The sequence below is a fragment of the Crinia signifera genome, chromosome 3 (assembly GCF_055691185.1).
Source record: "Crinia signifera chromosome 3, ASM5569118v1, whole genome shotgun sequence".
In the NCBI taxonomy this organism is placed as follows: domain Eukaryota; kingdom Metazoa; phylum Chordata; class Amphibia; order Anura; family Myobatrachidae; genus Crinia; species Crinia signifera.
This window is the reverse complement of record NC_139219.1, coordinates 285,636,626-285,656,375: the sequence shown is the minus strand read 5'-3', so window position 1 is coordinate 285,656,375 and position 19,750 is coordinate 285,636,626. Positions and strand designations below refer to the sequence as shown.

The 19,750-nt window shown below is 42.5% G+C and overlaps 1 protein-coding gene and 1 long non-coding RNA gene across 3 annotated transcripts in view; one reads left to right on the top strand and one right to left on the bottom strand.

The window, feature by feature from the left end:
- The first annotated feature begins 1,502 nt into the window (after window positions 1–1,502).
- Window positions 1,503–2,314, top strand: LOC146062750 (uncharacterized). Its single transcript, XR_014471499.1, has 3 exons — window positions 1,503–1,611; window positions 1,868–1,957; window positions 2,207–2,314. It is a non-coding gene; the product is annotated as an uncharacterized LOC146062750 (long non-coding RNA).
- A 10,230-nt stretch (window positions 2,315–12,544) lies between these two features.
- The window catches only part of UBXN7 (UBX domain protein 7), a 47,135-nt gene continuing 39,929 nt past the window's right edge, over window positions 12,545–19,750 (bottom strand). For both annotated transcript variants that reach the window (XM_083178372.1, XM_083178371.1), the window contains 2 exons: window positions 19,074–19,153; window positions 12,545–13,744 (listed from right to left, as the gene is read on the bottom strand). In XM_083178372.1, the coding sequence (XP_083034498.1) occupies window positions 13,583–13,744; window positions 19,074–19,153 (242 nt within the window). In that variant the 3' untranslated portion in view covers window positions 12,545–13,582. The remainder of the gene's footprint in view (window positions 13,745–19,073; window positions 19,154–19,750) is intronic.

The window sequence follows — 19,750 nt, the reverse complement described above, 5'->3', positions numbered from 1 at the left end:
CATTTAGATTTCCCTAAATATGTAAATTCACCAATTAATTATTTAGTATGATGCGTTCCACATGAAGACAGGAGGAACACATTTTAATTGTATTAACCCCCCAATATGGCGGTGCGGTCCACGGGATTTTAGTAATATATCAGCCATCTACAGCAAAGATGGCCGTGCGGTCCAACCGGTATTCAGGAGGACCGCACATTACCCACCACTCTCTCCCTATGAGGGAGGGGATCCCGTATTATACTTGATTATCGGGGATCATCGTATCCGGCCTCTAAGATGGCCGTGCGTTCCACCAGCAGCCGGGTGGAACGCAAGCCTGCTTTTTGATTTAAGACCATCCCTAAAAATGGCCATGCGTTCCACCGACGGACAGGCAGAACGCAGACCGTATAACCACTTAAGAAAATCCCTCATTGGGAGTCTTAAGCCGCCACATTGGACCTGAAAAGTAATTGTCTATTGTGGATATTGACCACATTACGATTTATTGAATTCACACTTCGTTTACAGGGACCTTTATAAATTAGAACTTCCATATATATAAAACTATAGGAACTTCCGGGAAAATGGCCGTGTGTTCCACCAGCGGACAGGTGGAATGCAAACCAAGCAATTAGCTCTTATTTTAACTATTTAAAAAGTTTTTTTGCACCAATGTTCACTTAAAAGGCTCTTATCCACTAGAATTAACTACATCACTAATTGATGGATTACTAGAATCCTCCTTCACATTATAATATAAAAAAAAAAAAAAAAAAAAATTAAAATAAATAAATAAAATAAATAAATAAATAAAATAAATATATCAAATAAAAAATAATAAAAAAACTTAAAAATAAAAAAGGTATTAATTAATAAAAAAATTTTACACACTGTTATTCTTTTCACACATTATAAAATCTATATAAACTAAATTAGAAACACACCACAGGAAGTGATGTCATGAACATTTCCCTATATATACCCACACTTGAGCTCACATACATCACTTGCTCTTTGGATGTTGGAGAGTACACAGGTTCAGGCTACACTAAGGTAAGAGGACTTTGGGATCCACTCTCCCATTAATAGGAATTTAATTTACTTGCCTTAATTATATAATTTACTATTATTATTATTTTTTGATTAGGGGAATTCTTTCTCCACCCCAAAAATTAGGAAGTGATTATTTATCACCTTTTTGGAGGTATGTACTCATTGCCATATATTTATATTTTTTTATAAAAAATAATTATACCAATTGATTTATTTTTTCCAATTGACACTAATTGATAATTAATATACATGTTTAACTATAGGCCGAAAATTAAAACCATATACCAGCTTATTTACTTCCGCAATTGAAACCTGGGAGTAAACTAAGGGATCACACATTGAAGGTATGTACCCACCATAACATCGTACATCTTAATTGATCGACTAATTTACATCTTGGTTAATTGACTGACAATTAAGTGGGAAATTGATTAAAGTATCTACCTTTAGGTTTAAATTAAAGATTCTGCCTTTATTGGCCATCCTTGTCTACCTAATTTTCATTCACTGGCCTTTGAGCATCATGTCCCCATGAATATCCAGTAGTGTATGGGACCACTTTTTTCATAATTGGTATGTATAACTAATGGTATAATCTTTACGGTCACATTTATAAAGCTAAACTGTCCACCTTTACTTATATACCTGTATACATATATAATCTCTAGGTCCAGTTCTATTTTTAAAAAGAAAGAAAATTAAGAAAAAGTTCTTTAATTAAGGATCAAAAAACAGGTACTCTTATCCTCTAAATAATTAATTGATCACAGAATAGCTTATAAATTAACAATATATATGCGATATAGTAATTAATGCACTTTATTTGCAGTAACTACTTTCAGTACACTTTGAAAATACAGTGTGAATAAAAATTATCCCTACTATTCTACAAGCTAAAAACAACTTTAATTCAATTAAGGTATGCCAAAGTATTTATTTATTCATAATTTGCATTCCTGACAAAGTTCTTATTGAAAATCTCAATGATTTAATAATTATCAATGCCAACAGACTCCTAGACATTTCTTCTTCTCTCATCCTCTTGTTCTGATTCCCTTCTGTTCGCCATCTCTGTCTTTTCCATTGTTGTTTAATCAAAAAAAGATTGTAAATTATTACTAATGTCTTTCCTATTTTATGTATTTACAATCATGCTCTATTTTTATAGATTCATACTATAAGTATCAATCCCCTGATGAAGTCTCATAAAGAGACGAAACGCGTCGGGTACTTGGTATGATCCTGATTCAAAGAGAATACTCCTTTTCCAAGAGCACTTGAATTTTATGTGTTTTATAAATAAATGTTTTATACTTAATGAGAAGTCTTGGATAATAATAATTTTTTTACATTGATTGGAAAGACATAACATATTATATTGTCTAATCACTGAAGGGCGCCTAAATAACACTATTGGGTTGTGTATTGGATTGTATAGGATCCCTCTAGTAGGGGGTCTAGTGTTATTGGCGACCGCCTGTAGTCTAGCGCAAATTGTTAGTGATATTGTTTGGATATATATATATATATATATATAATTTTATTAAGGAGAATTATTAAAATCCTGTGTGCAAACGGGTATGACTGGGAACGGCCAAAAATAATATTTGAAGATTACAGCACATTTACTAAGCTGCCGTATTCTCCAGGTTCGTACTTATGGCGCTGTGATGGCCCTGGTGTCAGCCACCCTCCATCCCTCCCTTTTTGCTGGCTTTGTGCACATGCAAAGCTGACCGATAATTGGTAGGACTGATTGATAAACTGTCTGGTTTTTATCACCGACCAATCAGCTCCTACCTGTGAAGCTGCAGGCTTGGTTTGAAAAATGACAGGTAAGAGCTAATTGCATACCTCCCAACAGTCCCTATTTTAGCGGGACAGTCCCGATTATTAGGGCCTGTCCTGCTGTCCCACCCGCGGGTGGCAGTGTCCCGCGGTGAGGGGGGGCTGTTGGGAGTCCCCCCTGTCGGCTGCTAAGCAGCGGGGAATAAACGTTGTGCGCATGCGCACAGCGTCTATTCCCGCAGCCAGGGGGCTGGGGGCATGGCTAGAGGCTCACAGAGCCTCTGGGTCATGCCCCCATAGCGGCAAAATGGGGGTGTGGCCTCGTGGGGGAGCCACAAGTATAGACCACGCCCCTAAATTAGGCCACGCCCCCCCTTTCGGCGCGCAGCAGCAGTGTCCCGGGTCCGGGGACAAGAAAGTTGGGAGGTATGTGATTGGCCGGTGATAAAAACCAGACAGTTTATCACTTCACCAAGCTTAATAAATCTGCCCCACTGTATGGTACAAGTGTAGCAGTAAGATAAATTGCATGCTTTATATCTTATGTGAAATTAGCACTCAAGTACAGAATCAGACACGCAGGACTCCCGGGAAGCTGCTGGGGAGGTCAAGGGGAATCTGATGCAATTTTAAGCCTCAGATATATTGCCCTAGTGCCTTGATGGCTAACCTTGACACTCCAGATGTTGTTGAACTACACATCCCAGCATGCTTTGCTTCAGTTTTGATATTTGGCCATGCTAAATCTGACGCAGAGCATGCTGGGATGTGTAGTTCAACAACATCTGGTTAGCCATCAAGGCCCTAGTGTATGGCCCCCTTATGGCTGCAGTAGCACATGTACACAGAAGATTAGCTGGCAGTGCGGTCCTGGAAACCTTCTGTACAGTTTACTCATCATTTATAAACCACAATGACTTTCTGAGTCACTATGGGCACACTAACTGTTCAGCATTAGTACCATGCCCATTAGCAGAAGTGTGGTAACGTGATGGTTGGCATTTCACACAAGACTTCTGCATTTTATTTATACTCATAGGTATTTTTTTTTTACATTTCTAGCTGACAGCCGTGACCCCGGGGACTTTTTGTGCTTCTTTCCTGTGTCTTTTATTCTCTTCTCCTGCTCTTATATATTAACTGCACCAATTATGTTCTATTATTCCTACTCGTGGTGCCACACATATATCTTGTTCGAGACAATAACATATTGCATTGTGAGAGGGTTTTATTTATTAACAGTTTCTTATATAGCGCACACATATTCCGCAGCGCTTTACAGAGAATGTTTGAACAATCCCAACAGTCCCTGCCCCAGTGGAGCTTACAATCTATATTCCCTACCACATGTACACACACACACACACACACACACACACACACACACACATTCATGGGTTAATTTGTTGAGAGCTACCAGTATGTTTTTTTTGGGAAAGTGGGAGGAATCCGGAGTACCCGGAGGAAACCCACGCAAGCACGGGGAGAATATACAAACTCCCATGGTGGGAATCAAACTCATAACCTCAGTGCTGTGAGGCAGTAATGCTAACTATTACACCATCCATACTGCCCAATAAAGTGATCACCAAGAGTAGACGCTATATATTAAATTAAGTAATTTTTATTGATTTTACAATAACAAACAATTAACTGTGTAGACAGCAATGTAGCAGTAGATCAAAAGGTGCATACAGGAGGTATGTAACAGCCAAAATATTAGGTATACATAGGCATAGAATAGCAACTATACCCATTCGTACTCACATCATGTAGGATATATACAAAATGAAGACTATCATTTCAGGATATAGGTGAACATATAGTAAATCAAGTACCCGGAGGCGCCATCCAGGTTCCCAGTAACAGAGAAATAGATGGATGATATAAGTATATGGCTATAACATATAAAAATTCACTGAGCACTGTTGATCTGCATCGTGAAGTTATCATTTGACAATAGCACAACCGTCTAACTTGAATAGACATTAATAAAATATAAACCCCAAAAGGAAAAAACCTTCCAAAGGACCCAAAGCAACCCTCGACATAACCCCCCACCCTGTACTACCCACCCCCAACTTAGGTGTACCTGGAGCCCTACAACATACTACCCCTAAACCCATTCTAAACCCCCTCCCTACCCTACTACCTAATTTAACTGACCCTCTACGCTACATTACCTATCTACCCCCCCCCCCCCCCCCCCCATTGTCAGGATTTTAATACCCGTATATGTCAGGGGCAATGAGCTCAGACCTTAAGTGTCAGCGGATCAAAATCTATCTCCCCCACCATGTTAAATAACAGTGCGCTCATTCTGCATATGTAGTGCAGGATTGTATAGTATACATAAAAAAAAAAAAAAAGAAGCTACGGCAAGAGTAGAAACAGGATCTATACTTATAACGGCAGTACTAAAAAGAAAAATAATAATAATGCTAAATTTAAAAAAGAAAAAACGGATATGAATAGTGGAAGGGATATCGCAAGGTACATTACAGAGAATCATCAATCTGGCCAGTCTACAAGTCCATACAGTAAAGGAGAATTGGCATTAAGGAGTTTGTCTCCAGCATCTCGGGGGTATTCCGGCCGGCGTTCAGAAAACATAAACATGACATCCCAGAGATCTAAAGTGTCCATGGCGAGTTTTACTGCAGATATAGCAACAAATGTATATATGTCTGGAGCTGGAATAGGTGCAGCAGAGTTCACATATGGAATGAGTAAAGGCAGGCCACCCTCCACGACCTCTGCATCCTCCATCTCAGTGACAGGGGAACAAGCGGGAGACGGACCTCCAAAACATACAGCATCAAACTTGCTTAAAAGCCTGGTAGTGGAAGCATGAATCGCCAGTAGTATTTTTTGAATGGAAAGATCCATGTTCTTGTACAGCACTCTGAAGGTAGGAATATGATTGTCTCTAATATGTTGAACCCTCAGCTGTAAAATAGCCACACAAATACGGAAGGGCGACGGCTAGCACGTCGCCAAGTATATCTACAGAGTCCACAGCTTAAAGAAAGTCCAATAGGATAGTATCCAGAGGGGTCAAGGAAAATAACTAAGTATTCATACAAGGTATTTGGTGTCAGTATTCCCTACTGATGCACTCCAAATTACGTCACAAGCAGAATCCAGCAGGTGGCAGAGAGCTATAGCAGGAGTCTATTCTTCACCAAAGTTCAAACCCACCTTGCAGGCTCCAAAGAAATCAGGGGTTCTTATTGAGCCTATGCAGGGGGTACACAGGGGATTCGGGATGCCACAGCAGGGCAGTACACAGCCAGTAATCCCAGTTGGTCCCAGGAGGAGTTCAGCAGACAGTCACAACCCCAAGCGCCTCAACCCAGGGGGACGCCCGGGCAAGATGGCGCCGGCACTCCCTGCGCGGACAGCGGCAGCGCGTCTCAAGCGAGGCCGCTTCCCGCCCACACCGCTCAACTTCACGGAGGGCAACCAGCGCCTGTCACCCGGCCCGCTGCAGCACCCGGGAGAGAGGCGCAGAGGCAGACTCACAGCAGGATCTCAGCAGCACAGTAGGAGTTCGGCGGTGGCCACGGCTCAGCGCAGCTGCAGGCCTCAGCTACTGATCCACACTCTCCGGCAGACAAGCGATTCAGGGGACACTCCAGCAGAGAAGCAGGGTGGTAAGTGGGATATTCCACGCCCGTTGTGGAAGTCAGGGTCCCCGGCGGCAGCAGAACAGGATGGGGATTAAGGATAAATGCAGGGAGCACACAAGTTCTGCTGCCTACTCCGTTCACGGCCAAGCCACGCCCCCCCAACGCTATATATTAAATTGACAGCGAATAGTAAGCTCCCAAAATAAAAGAAATATGGTCTTAGCATAGTAAGTAATTTCTCTAGTTCTAAAACTAAACAGTAGTAAATATTCTTTAGATGTGCACTACCACCTACACCAGGCATGTGCAAACTATGGCCCTCCAGCTGTTATGAAACTACACGTCCCACCATGCCTTGCCACAGTTTTGCTATAAGGGAATGCTAAAACTATTGCAAGGCATGGCCATAGTTTGGACATGCCTGACCTACATAAAAGATTTCACTAATGCACTTTACATTCTACACATACCAGGAGCTCCAGCATCCTTCTTCCAGCCCCAACTAAAAACAGGGAAAGGGGTGGATGTAAGCTTGGGTCACAGGCTGAATTCACATTGTTGCAGGCTATGGTTGGTCCTGCCGCTCACACCCCTTCTCCTACAATTGGCAGACTACAGGTTCTGCAAAATCCCAGGACATATGGCATATTGTCACTAGGACGACATGCATTGGATCAACACTGAAGGTCGGATAGGAGGATATCATGAAGTCCTAAATTACTCAATCCACATCAATATATGGAACACAGTTTTGGTATAGCGGCCTCATCAGTGGAATCCACAACTCCATACCATGGATTGATTGCCGCTGGAGATGAATGAAGGATGCCAACATACGGTCTCACTGATGTAGGAATAAATGCATCCGACAGTCGGGATTCCATCACCAGCATTGTGAACGATGTTGGAATCCCAGTGCCGGAATTTCCAACGAATGGCATCCTGACCATCAGTATGCTAACCAGATCCCAGCCTATCTATTTGTCACACTGACCTTATGGATAACATATCATATGCGTCACATAAAACCTCTGAATGAAGTAACGGAGGCATGAAGGATTTAATGTTTGTCAAAAGATAGAACATACAGGTTGCGGATATACACTATATGGACAACAGTATTTGGATGCCTGACCATTATACACCAATAGGGACTAATAACATTGTATTCAAACATATATACTTTTATATTGAGTCGTTCCCCTTTTGCAACTAGAACAGCTTCCACTCTTCTTGGACGGCTTTGGACAAGATTTTGGAGTGTTTCTGTGAGAATTTGGAGAGCATAGAGATTTGTAGAGCGTGAATGAGGTCAGACATTGATGTTGGGCAAGAAGGCCTGGCTCGCAATATACGTTCCAGTTCATCCCAGAGATGCTTCATGAGGTTGAGGTCTGGGCTCTGTGCAGGCCATTCAAGTTCTTCAACACCAAACTCTTTGTAGCCCTTGCTTTGTGTACTGGGACGGAGTCAACGGGGTATATTCAATGCGGCCGGCGAGGGTGTGTGTATGGCAAGGATGGGTTGATTTCGGTGAGGATCGCTGAAAACAAGCCATCCATGTGTACAGTTTCTGTGCAAGACGTGTCCATCGTGCCTTGCCTGATTGTTTGGACCATTTCCAAGTGCTACTCCAGCAGTGGGACTACAGCATTTAACTTATTTGGATTTGTATGGTGACATTTTGCACATGTACATGGTGATAATTGGTTCATACATCTTTTTGGGAGCCCTGGAACACTGAACACTTTGTATATATTTTTCTGCTGAATGCCTTTCTGACATTTTATCTTGGACGTCATCTCACATATTTCAATAACACAAGTAGATAGCCACCTAAGATCACGATCACTGTTGAGACCACAATAATCAGTCCAACACCACGGGCTCGCTGCCTAGGTGTCATCCTCAACTCTGAGCGGTCTTTTGTTCCCCATATTCATTAGTCTCAATATCATGCTACATGCATCTAATAAATATAAACCGGAATACAACCATCCCTTACCAAGACACTGCTAAAACTCTAATCCATACTCTCATTACCTCCCGCATTGATTATTGCAATAGTCTCCGTACTGGTCTTCTCTTACCACTACAGCTTCATCCTGGTTGCTGCTGCCAGGCTAATCCTCCTTGCCAGATATTCATTGTCTGCAAATCTACGCTGTCAACCCTTCCATTAGTTTCCTCTATTCTACCGTATTTAATATAAAACACTTTTACTTACACACAAGGCTATAACCCAAACTATACCAACATACAGCTCTCCACTAATCTTAAAATATCTCCCAACCGCCCTCTTCACTTGTCACAAGTTCCACATCATCTACATCTTTTTTTTTTTTTCAGGCAGCACCCTGTGGAACACCCTAAAGGTGCATACACACTGTACAATTTTTTTGACCAATTTCGTTGTAAGACATTGATGACCGAATTTCCCTTGAATCCAGTGTCCTCGACAAAAGATCTAGCTACAGTTTAAAGGCTCTTTTTGAAACATATCCAAATTATGTTGCAAGCACAGTTGACGAACAACCTTGATAAACAATTGGCGGGTATGCGCATCAACATTCGTCACATTCACACTGAAAGATATTTTGACCAATTTCATTCAGAATGGCTGAAATGAACAAAATTGGTAACAAAAAAATTGTACAGTGTGTATGCACCTTTACTCTGTGGAACACCCTCACAAGGACAATAAAAGGTCCATGCACCGACGATTTTGCCCAGCATGTATCGATGATGATGGGGAAAATCGTTATGTTAAAAATTGCTCAATGCATTTACACTGAATGATTTTCGCCCGTTTTGCTAATTTTCCTGGGGGTGGATGACTTTCCATAGCAGGGCGCTATGGGAAGCCGTTCACCCTGTCACTATTTAGCTGGTAATACGAGCAGATGAGCAACGGGGCCAGCGATGATGCAAGAGGGCGCATTAGCACTCACCGCTGTCCCGTACACACTGGGCAGCGCAAAAGACAAAACTGTCGCCCAGTGTGTATGGGCCTTTATATTCTCCTCTAGTTTCCAACCTTTAAGAATGACCTGTAAACTGAAGCCCCATACACACGGGGGAGATATATTGCTCAGCCATATATTGCTGAGCAATATATGGCTGAGCAATGTATGGCTCAGTTTCTCCTTTTCATCAGCGACCAGAGATGGTCGCTGATGAAAAAGAAACTGCCGGGGGAGCCCAGCAGTGGTAATCAGCTGGTCGCAGGAGCATGTTCCTGCGACCAGCGATCACTACAGGGGTAAAAACGGGAGCGCGCACCCAGCGATATATTGCTGGTGCACACTCCCATCGTGGGCAATATGGTCGCTTAGCGACCATATTTCCCGCAATATTATACAAAATCGCCCCCGTGTGTACGAACCTTTAGTGTGACATGGGATGGCTATCATGTTTGAGATTTGTAGCAAATCCAATATGCTATTCTAGTTAAATTAATTTTTTGATTCAAATATTGTGAGCATTGTATAGTTGCCCTTAAATAAATGTGGCACAGAATTTACAACTACTTCTGGGATTTCTACTGCATGGCCTTGGATGACTGCCTTAATTTCACTGGAAATACATTTAAACTCATGTGTCATGTTCCAAAATACATACATAAGACAAGATCACAGCTTCCAAAACAAACCAGCGGCCAAGTAATTGGATAAGAAATGTTTAATTCGCATCAGCGGTTGGGGACATTCTACCTAGACCATACTGATCATGTGACTTACAGGAATGTAGGGGGAATTTTTTAATTGAACTTTAAAAAATCTACTAGATTTTGATATCATCATATGGTCAAAAAACCAATTATACAGCCATGTACAAAGAGGAGCTATCCAGTTACCCCCAATGATTATTCCATGTTTCACCAATGTTTTTTGTTTTTTTTTTTAAATCAGGCTATCCAATTAGATCACCTGCTAAAAAAAAAACACATTTCACTGCAAAAACATACAGGTTCAGTGAAACCATTGTGCTTTCAGCCACTTAAAACGTGGTCTGCTTTTGGGGAATTTGCTCCGCCTGCCTCAAGCAGGTGAAACAGGATCCCGATGTCACAGTATGTGCCGGCTAATTAGATAGCTTCCACTGAGGTAATGACCTGTGCTCACCGATTGCGTGTTGTTGGATACTGCCAAATGAAGTAAATTTACTAAGATGAGAGGTTGCCCATAACAACCATTGAGAGTCTTCTTTATTATGTAACACCTTCTAGTAGATAATAAATAGTATCTGATTGCTAGGGGCAACGTCACATCTTCAATATTACCACTTCTTCGTAAAGTCACCCCACTGTCTTTTTGATGATATCTAATGATGGTCAACCCCTGTATGCCAGTGACACGTGATTGTTTAGATCAGGTGTAGGTAACCTGTTGCCCTACAGCAGCTGTGAAACTACACATCCCAGCATGCCCTGGCCACAGTTTGCGGTTGGGGCATACTGGGATGGTTAGTTCCACAGGTTGCCTGCCCCTGTACCAGATAAAGGCAGTTTCCCACAGTTAAGATCTATTGTTGTAAATCAGTCACTGTCTGCAAACCTGGCACAAAACCTAGAGAAAGAACCTTTACCATAATACTGAATCAGATCTATAGAAAACACTACAATAAGCATATATGCTGTATAATGGAGTATATGCAAATAATTCTATTTTATTGAATGATTGAGATTAGGTTTGCATATCGGAGTACTGCATGTCATACTTCAATTACCCTCGAAGCAAATAACTTCACAGTGTAGAAAGGAAAAGATTACATACAGATAGAACAAATCTCAGCAGACCCTTCCAGGATGTTTTTTTTTATTATTATATTATTATAATAAAGCTGGTTTTAATGTTCCCAATTATAGAAGTCTCTGATGGTGTTCTGCTGCCGGTCTTACATTCTTTTGTATGAAACTCAAAGCTAAACAGTCCCAACCACAGATGTGTCATTCTGTAGAGTTGCCAAGGTCTCCCCGTCTCCTAGTGCGAGGTCCAGTGTGACTGAGCAGAGCCTCCTTCTTACACAAGATAGGTGTCATATCCACATAAATAAAAAAACAACAACCTGGACGCAACAAAACTACTTCACAATATTGCTTTGGTCAGTTTGACGTGACATTTGTACATCAGTGTGTGAATGAGTCTGAATCTGTATACGAATTTCTACGCCTGCGGCTTCTTCTTCCCAACAAGTCGCCAAAATACATGAATTTGCGGCAATCATACAGTTTTCGCCGATGCTGGATTTTTCCCCCAGGTTAAAAATCAGCGATGGGATTGATAAGAGCAAACAAATGGCCGAAAAATTGCAGACTTTTCGCCTGGCAAAAAAATTGCACGGGATTGAATATCCCCCTAAATCCTGAATAGTGCATGACACAGCTCTAGTACACAGAATGTTCTTTTGCTGCATGTGCAATGCACATCAATAACTGCCTTCTCAAAGTGATCTCTGCCGTTATATTTGCAAACCTGTAGCCAATAGGCTGAGGCAGGGGTGGTCAAACCTGTCAAGATCTACTAACGTTGCATATTTTCCAGGCAACCTGTGGATCTATAGTAGGAATGAATGCAGCAGGTTTGAAAATGTGACAGTTGGTAATGACCACAGCTGTGCACCGGCTAGGTGACCTGGAAAACGTGGACCGTAGGTAGATCTCGAGGACCGGTTTGGCCACCCCTGGGCTGAGGTATGGCGGTTGTGGATGCCGTCAGAAATGGTGTGACCACAGCCGGTATCTCTAAACCGCTCCTTCATACAATATAGTGATACAAAATATTTTCAATAAGCCCCTGGGAATCATGTGTTCTCAGGGAATGCAACATATATTTAATGATATATAGAGCCCAAAATTGAACCCGCAATGCTACACCTCTTGGAGCGGCTCTGGTGTACCAAGTATCTTGTGTCGTATGGTCTATTGCAGACACCTTTGTACAGATCTAAAACTGAAATGCATGTAATAGTTCTAGCTCTAGTATTAACCATATCATTATGTAGGATTGAAGTAGTAATAGGTTCAGGTTTGTGCATATTTTGCAGTATATGCAGAACAGCTCTACAGAACTACAGCTGCACAATACTCAAACAAACAACATTACCATCGGTCATTTATTGGTATGGTAGCGGCATTTATAGCAGTATACAGCAAGGTGTGAACTGTGCAGTCATAGTCCTTTCTCTAGGGGCCTGTGTAACTTGTGCACAGCTAAAGATTGCCTTCTGCATCAGTATATATATGTATATAGGAGATTAAACATGTAGTGCGTGGGGAAGCACAATCTGGGAATCAGACTTGGTCCTGTTGGGAAAAACCTTATAGAACTTCCTAAAATGCATATAGAATGACATTTGTTTTTCACAACATTAGACGTGCAGTGAGGAAATCGCTCACCGATGTATTATTTGAATGCATTATTAGAGAACAATAGCAAACCCATCTGGCAGAAAATAAGACGGGGTATATATGTTTCCTGTGTGAACAATTTGCAGGCTATACTAATGGTGTAGTCTATCACCATGGCAGAGACTGGGGACATAAGTGAATGATAGACTGCATTCCATTAAATACGCCCACAAGCTGGCCATCTCCGATGTTGGAAACATTCATACAATGGATCTGGTAATGTCACAGAAAGCTGCATGATTCAAAGAAAGAGGTCTAAAACAAAAGTATTACTTGCAGTTCCTGCGATATAGGGTAATAAATAACAGTCACTAGTGGAACTATCCTGGAAGCTCCAAATTAAGACACAGACTATGGAATAGCCAGAGACTTACAACCTCAGCCGTAAGGTTCCATATATAGTTGGGACTGGAGTACCTGGTATCCAATGAGGAAGGGGCTAGTTCTGCTGTATCCAGTATTATGAAACACACGGCTTGTGAAGCAGCAGTGTGGAGAACTGCTTCATAAGGCCATTGTGTCAGTAGATGGCTCTCTCTATTGCCACACTGTGCTTTCCACTCTCATGAATGATGCAAAAACTCTCCTGATAACTGCGCATCAATGAAACTTGCCACTCCTATGCATCAATGATGAAACATGAGGACCAAAACAACCGTTTTAGGAGCGGCAGATTAACCATAGATGAAAGGGGAGGGAGTTCATAGGAAATCCGTTAATTTCTTTCTTGTACAAATACTGTCTCTTGAGGACACAAACCGGCATCCTGTAATGTGACATCATAGTCCAAGTGTGATAACTTCCTTCTGGGAAAGTTTGTTAGGAGCTCGAATCGCTCATTGGGATAACCTTTTAGCTGAACATGTCTGACCAATGCCTGCAGAAAACGGAGACAAAAACATACTATTTACGTTCATCTTCAAATCCGGTCTATCATTAACATATTATTAAAAAAAACAGTTGCACCAAGAACATGTTCATTGAGCCAATATGAAAAAACAAGTTTACCTAGGTCATGCCATTTGCCAGGGGTCCATAATAACAGACCCACATTGCACTCTTCTCTACTACTCAGTCCCTGCTTCACTTTAATCTTCACATAATTTAGGGCATATTATTTTCCTGGTTAACCCCTTGAGTGTCAAGTGATTTTGTCAAAATAGGTGTGAAAATTGGCAAGCAAAATTTTTATTCATCGTAATGATCGGTGAGGTTTACCTTATAGGGTATATTCAATGCCGTTTAGGCGAGCTATGATGGTGAGCAGTGCCGATAGCTCGCGGTCAGTATTCAATGTACCCCTCCTTCACTCGCAGTTTCCGCCTCACTGATTGTTTTCAGTGAGATGGAAATGACGAGTGCAGCCTTGAAAACGGCGAGGCCCGCCAGTATATGCAGCGGCTTGCTGCATTTGTGTTGAACCTCCCCATTCCAGAGGATTTCACGCTTGCATATGGCGAGCGGCCGTCGAGGGGGTTAGACGGTAAGGATGGTTTGTTTTCGGCGATCCTAAATGAAAACAAGCCATCCTCACCACACAAACCCCCATGCCGGGGGCATTGAATACCGCCCTTCATTAAAAATATCATCTTTTTTTTACAAAACATTTTTTTATTTGAATTTATATAACAAATGTGATCTACGCTGGCATTTTTAGCAGATACTTTGTGCATCTCTTTAACAGAGATGTTGGCAACCAAAGGGTTAAGTCATTGCTTCTTGGGTAACTCATGTCTGACCAAACCAAGGACTAAGCTGTATGCTCAATTATCCAGACTAAGATGAGGTCCCGCATGTAGTATGATAACACTATTTCTATAAATAAGCTCATACCCAAAGAAGTGTTGTCCAGAAGGTCTGTATTGTGTCAACTGAACAATAAAGTCCATTCAAAATTAACTTTAAGCTACTTAGAACATAAAAATCTAATCCCTTGACTTGCATGCTAATTAATATAGTTCTGCAGACCTATATGGTGCAAAATTGAATAGAGGCTTTTTACTGGGCACCAACCTGTTAAGATTGGTCTCCAAGCAGTCCAGGTCATACTTGTCTACCTGAACCTCTCTATGCGGGAGAAAATGCTCTGTTCCTGGACTTCCCTGGTAATGTATAATTGCCATCACCTGTGGCGAAACACCTTTCTTATCAGTTACCTAGCTCCCCACAGGTGATGGCAATCATACATTACCAGGGAAGCCCAGGAACAGAGCATTTTCTCCCTCATGGAGAAGGTCAGGTAGGCAAGTATGGTCCAGGTTCCCTCTGCCCTATACCCCACCCGCAGCAACAAGAGGACTGGTTACTTTAACAAGTACAAGGAGTGGAGGTAGAGGAAGAAGAAAGGGAGCTGCAGGGAGAAGAAATGTAACTGTTCGGTGTTTAAACTCCAGCTCACCACCACAACCCAGTGTAAAACCTGTGCCCCCCTATTAAGAAGGAATGTTTGTATATTACAAGAAAACTTATTTCTATAAAAATAAGCAGTCAGAAGGATATGAGTCTTCAAAAATAGGATTATCCATGTTAAATCATTCTTTTCACCCAGTTATACCATTATAATGCTTAATCAATTGAACCGGACACAGGAATCTCTTAAAAGCAAATGGAGATGAACAAACTATTCCACAATGTACTAAGCCTTGGGGAATCGCTAAGTATAGATAGATAACTACTAATTAGCTCATGTGTTTGAAAAATGAAAGGAATTCGTTGGTTGGTACATTATCACTCTCCGGGGCTTGATACATGTGCCACTTAATATTTAAAAATTGTACAATGCACATACAAATTCACCAACAGAATTAACTGTCCATTGATCGTTCAAAGCGCGCATCACGTCTGGGTACACTGTATCAGTGAATGTGCCTAGTAAAAACATTTTCTTCTCGGGGCGTGGCTTAGCCAAGCAAGAGAGCGGACACAAGGTGCGGGTGCTCCGTTGTAATCCTGCTAAATATCCTGACTACTGCTGTTTGGGCTCCCCAGACCTGCTCCTACGTACCCTGTTGCTCCTCTGCACTTGAGGCGCTGGTTTGGAGCCTAGTGGTGCAGTGGTGATTCGCCCAGCTTGGTGTGCGCTGTAACCTGGACTCCTGTGTGCCGGTGAGCGGGTGCCATCTTGGAGGCTACGGCCTGAGAGACGCTTCCAAGCCGCCGCCCTGCTCTTTGTCCTGGGTGTCCCTGCTCTCCCTCTGCGCCCGAGTTGTTGGCCGGTGCCCATTTGGAGGACTCAGCGCTCCTGTGGGGGATCCCCCGGGCTTAGAGCGCCTTGCTGGGCTCTCGTGCGCACGCTGGCGGGCGCCATCTTGGGAGCTGCATATGATGGTGTGCTCCCTCAGCCGCTGCCCTGCTGACACAATCCTGCCGGCGACCGACTCCTGGACGGACAGGCAAGTGACATTCTGCTGCTGCTACCGCCCGTCGCGGCTCCGGGCGGCTTAACTGCTGTCCTGCGACATCCTGCCCTGCAAAAGTCATCTGCTCCGGCTGCCTGCTGCGCAGGGGGAGAAAACCCAGACGTGCCTCGTGGTAGTGAGGGGGAGGCCGTGCCCATCTTGACCTGGGGGGGCCCAGTAGAACAGGCACCATTACATTTATTTCGGCTACACAGGCCTGGGACTGCCTACCTTTTATTATGTATGCAGCAGTATTGAATATGAGTCTGCACTCACAGTAGAAGGGACACATTACCTCTATAGTCACTGTTTTACAGAATTCCTACTAACTCACTGTTATCTGCGTTGCCATTGACAATCTGCACAGGTGCAGCTGTTCACTTATTAAAAAGGCTACAGTGCACAAGTATAATTTGACTATGTTCAACTGCTGTGTCTCTCTCTCTGACGTGCTGCTCGGGATTCCCGTCATTCTATAATCTCATGTTTCGCAATAGCGGTGAGGTTTGGCAGTGTGCTAGCCGCTGCCACATCGCTACTGACCTGCTGCTTAGATTGAACTTGGGTCACATCTTTCCAGCACTATGGAGTGCCATATACAACAAATCCTGTGTGCCATAACAGCCTCGACCCAGAGGCTTCTGCAGCTGTTTGACACTACTACACCAAGTTGCTTAGATGGGCAATGTAGTGATGGGACTGTCTTGGACTTACACTCAACGTCTGATTCTGCTAAGCTAACTACGCTTGCGGCTGAATATGCCTTCAGTTCTCAGATTTCTATGCCTGTGCCTATAGAGGAGTCTCTATGCTGTTACTTTCCTGAATGTCCTGATGAAGCCGCAGTCCCTTTAAAAATGACGGTGCTATCTTTTCTGATTGTACCAAATCCATACGAGCTGCTCACTATATATGCTGAATACCCTTCTGTTTATTTTAATGCAAGGTGGGATCATGCCGCCTTTCGACATTTTTCTTTGCCGATACAGAATATTGGCCAGATTAGTGGAAATAGTCGTACCTACCTACCTGACACACGCTGACACTTGGCTGGACTAAACTTAATGAATATGCTAAATATACTTGCCGAACTGAAGCGGAGTTTAAATTCTGTTCCACTTATTTTTTCTTTTCTGGTATCTTATGTAATGCTTATCGCATTGCTTTTGTGTCTGTTGGGTACAGAGGAGCTGCTAAAAGTAATTTGATCCTGCCTTAAATTGCCCCTGTCAGGCATTTGTTTTGTTTATCCTTCCTATATTTGGGGGGGGGGGGGTTTAGATAGATATTATAGTGTAATGGGTAGTTGGGTTAGCAAGAGAGGTAGGTTAGTTTTTTGCATGGCTAGGTTAGCTAGCCAGTCTGCCTTGTCCTGTAACCTATATTAGATAGTGGGGGGGATATCTTTAGGGATCCAGGTACGCCTAAGTTGGGGATGGGTTGTACAGGGTGGGGGGTTTTCTGGGCGGTTTGATTTGGGCTTATGGGGGGGTGGGTTTAATTACGTTATTAGAGTTAGTGGGCTTAGGTCTCCCGACAGCTGACTAAAACTTTGTTACGCTTCTCATGTATAGTCTTGTAGTACCATTTATATTATTATTTTGTCTAACTTAATTATACTCATATATTATCCTGTAATTGTTCAAAATACTACTTAGTACTATGCAATATTTAATTCGTATGTCTCTGTCGGGATTTTGTACCTTGCTTATGTGTGTTATGTAATGAAAATGCAATAAAAACTACTTTAAAAACAAAAACAAAAAAACACTTAATTTTTTGTTTTTTAGTTTTTATGTTTATTGCAATATTTGTGCTGCCTATTTCTCTTCTGTTGGAAGCCCTGTACAAGGAGTGTGCAGTGCGACAGGATTTAGCGTCACAGATCATCTCCCAGACAGAGTTTGATCGATTGCCATCAAACCTGGCCAACATGTTGTGGCACCAAGTCACCCAAGTCTCCTCTTGCTCTCAAGTCAGCTGATGAGGCAACAACATGCAGAAACCTTGGTCAGGAAAGGATTTTTGTGGAGTTTAAAGCAGATGGAGCCTGATGGCATTAACCATACCTGGGGCCCACACGGCAGCAACATTGTCCTCAGTAACAGCGGAAACAGGTCAGCTGCTATATACGGTTCTGTGCCTTGATATTTCACAAGAACTTTGGCTGGGAACAGTAATATCTGGTTAGTCAGATTGTGCCTACTCTACCTCTATAAATGTATTCCACACCCCTCGTACATCAGAGGAGTCTAAAGCTTCTTCCCACACACTGACACCCGATAAAATCTGGAGGCAGTTTGTGTTTTGTATCCCTTAACTGTTTCACCTGGAACCTTGGGATTAATGGCATACATACTACTACAGATTCAGGGGGTATTCAATCTAGGATCACGGCTGTCAATCCCTGCCATTAGCTGTGATACTGGACTATTTTCGGTCAGCCCGACAACTGAACGACAGGCGGGATTCAATGTCCCACCTGCTGATCGGCGCAAAGGGGGCGTGGCAACGAAAATGGTCTGGCGCTCATTATCTCCTTGCTGAAATGTAGACAAGAGGCCTGCACATGTCTCCTAGATCTCTCACTGGTCATTGATGACCACAGCCGTGCTCGTGACTACAGGAGAATGCGACGAAGACATGAATAGAATACAACAAAAATGCTTATTTGTATTACCATTTACATTTCAGTTAGTACTTGTACGGTTTGAAAACACACAGATAACAAAAAAAATACTGGATCTAGGAACGTTGTTTAACAAAGTCCTGTCACACAGATGCAGAGGCACTTTATGAGACACTTACCATCAATTTGGCCTTTTCTGATAATGTAATCTGTTCCCTTTTACCATCTGGGTATCGTAACATGATCTTTGCTTTGGGACCTACAATAATTCAAAGGAAAAGGATTTGGTTATAGGCTCTCACAGAGTAAATCTTGCTGTGACACCTGTAGAAAGGAGTGGTTACAAATACATCCTGAATCATGGGTTGTACAGCATTGAGCTTAGCTACATGTCTGTGCCAAAATGACCTTCCTGGACTGACATCTAGCTTCTGGCCAGAACCAATGTGGTCAGAGCCCAGGGAGAGCTCGTTCACACGACCGCTTGGTCATATAGTATTTTAAATATTTACACATCACCCATTTCTGCACATTGGAAGTGAAGTGCAAGTAGAATTATTACGTGCAGGCTGGGCACTCCAAAGCAAGTACAGTGTAAACGTTCTGATCTGGAAGGTCGGGTCTTGTGGCAGTTAAAGTCCTTGCTAAATTTTATGGAGAGAATCAAGTGGAATTTGTAAGCCTTTATCATCATCTTAGACCTCGTTACAGTACCTGTCCACACAAGTCAGAGGGTGTAGACAGTTTCAAAGAAGATCTCCTGTACATTGTACCATGGGAGGGAGGAACGTATGTGAGAGTCTCTATTAGTCTATGGGGGGGGGGTATTCAATGTGGGGGTCAAGGCAGTCGAGCT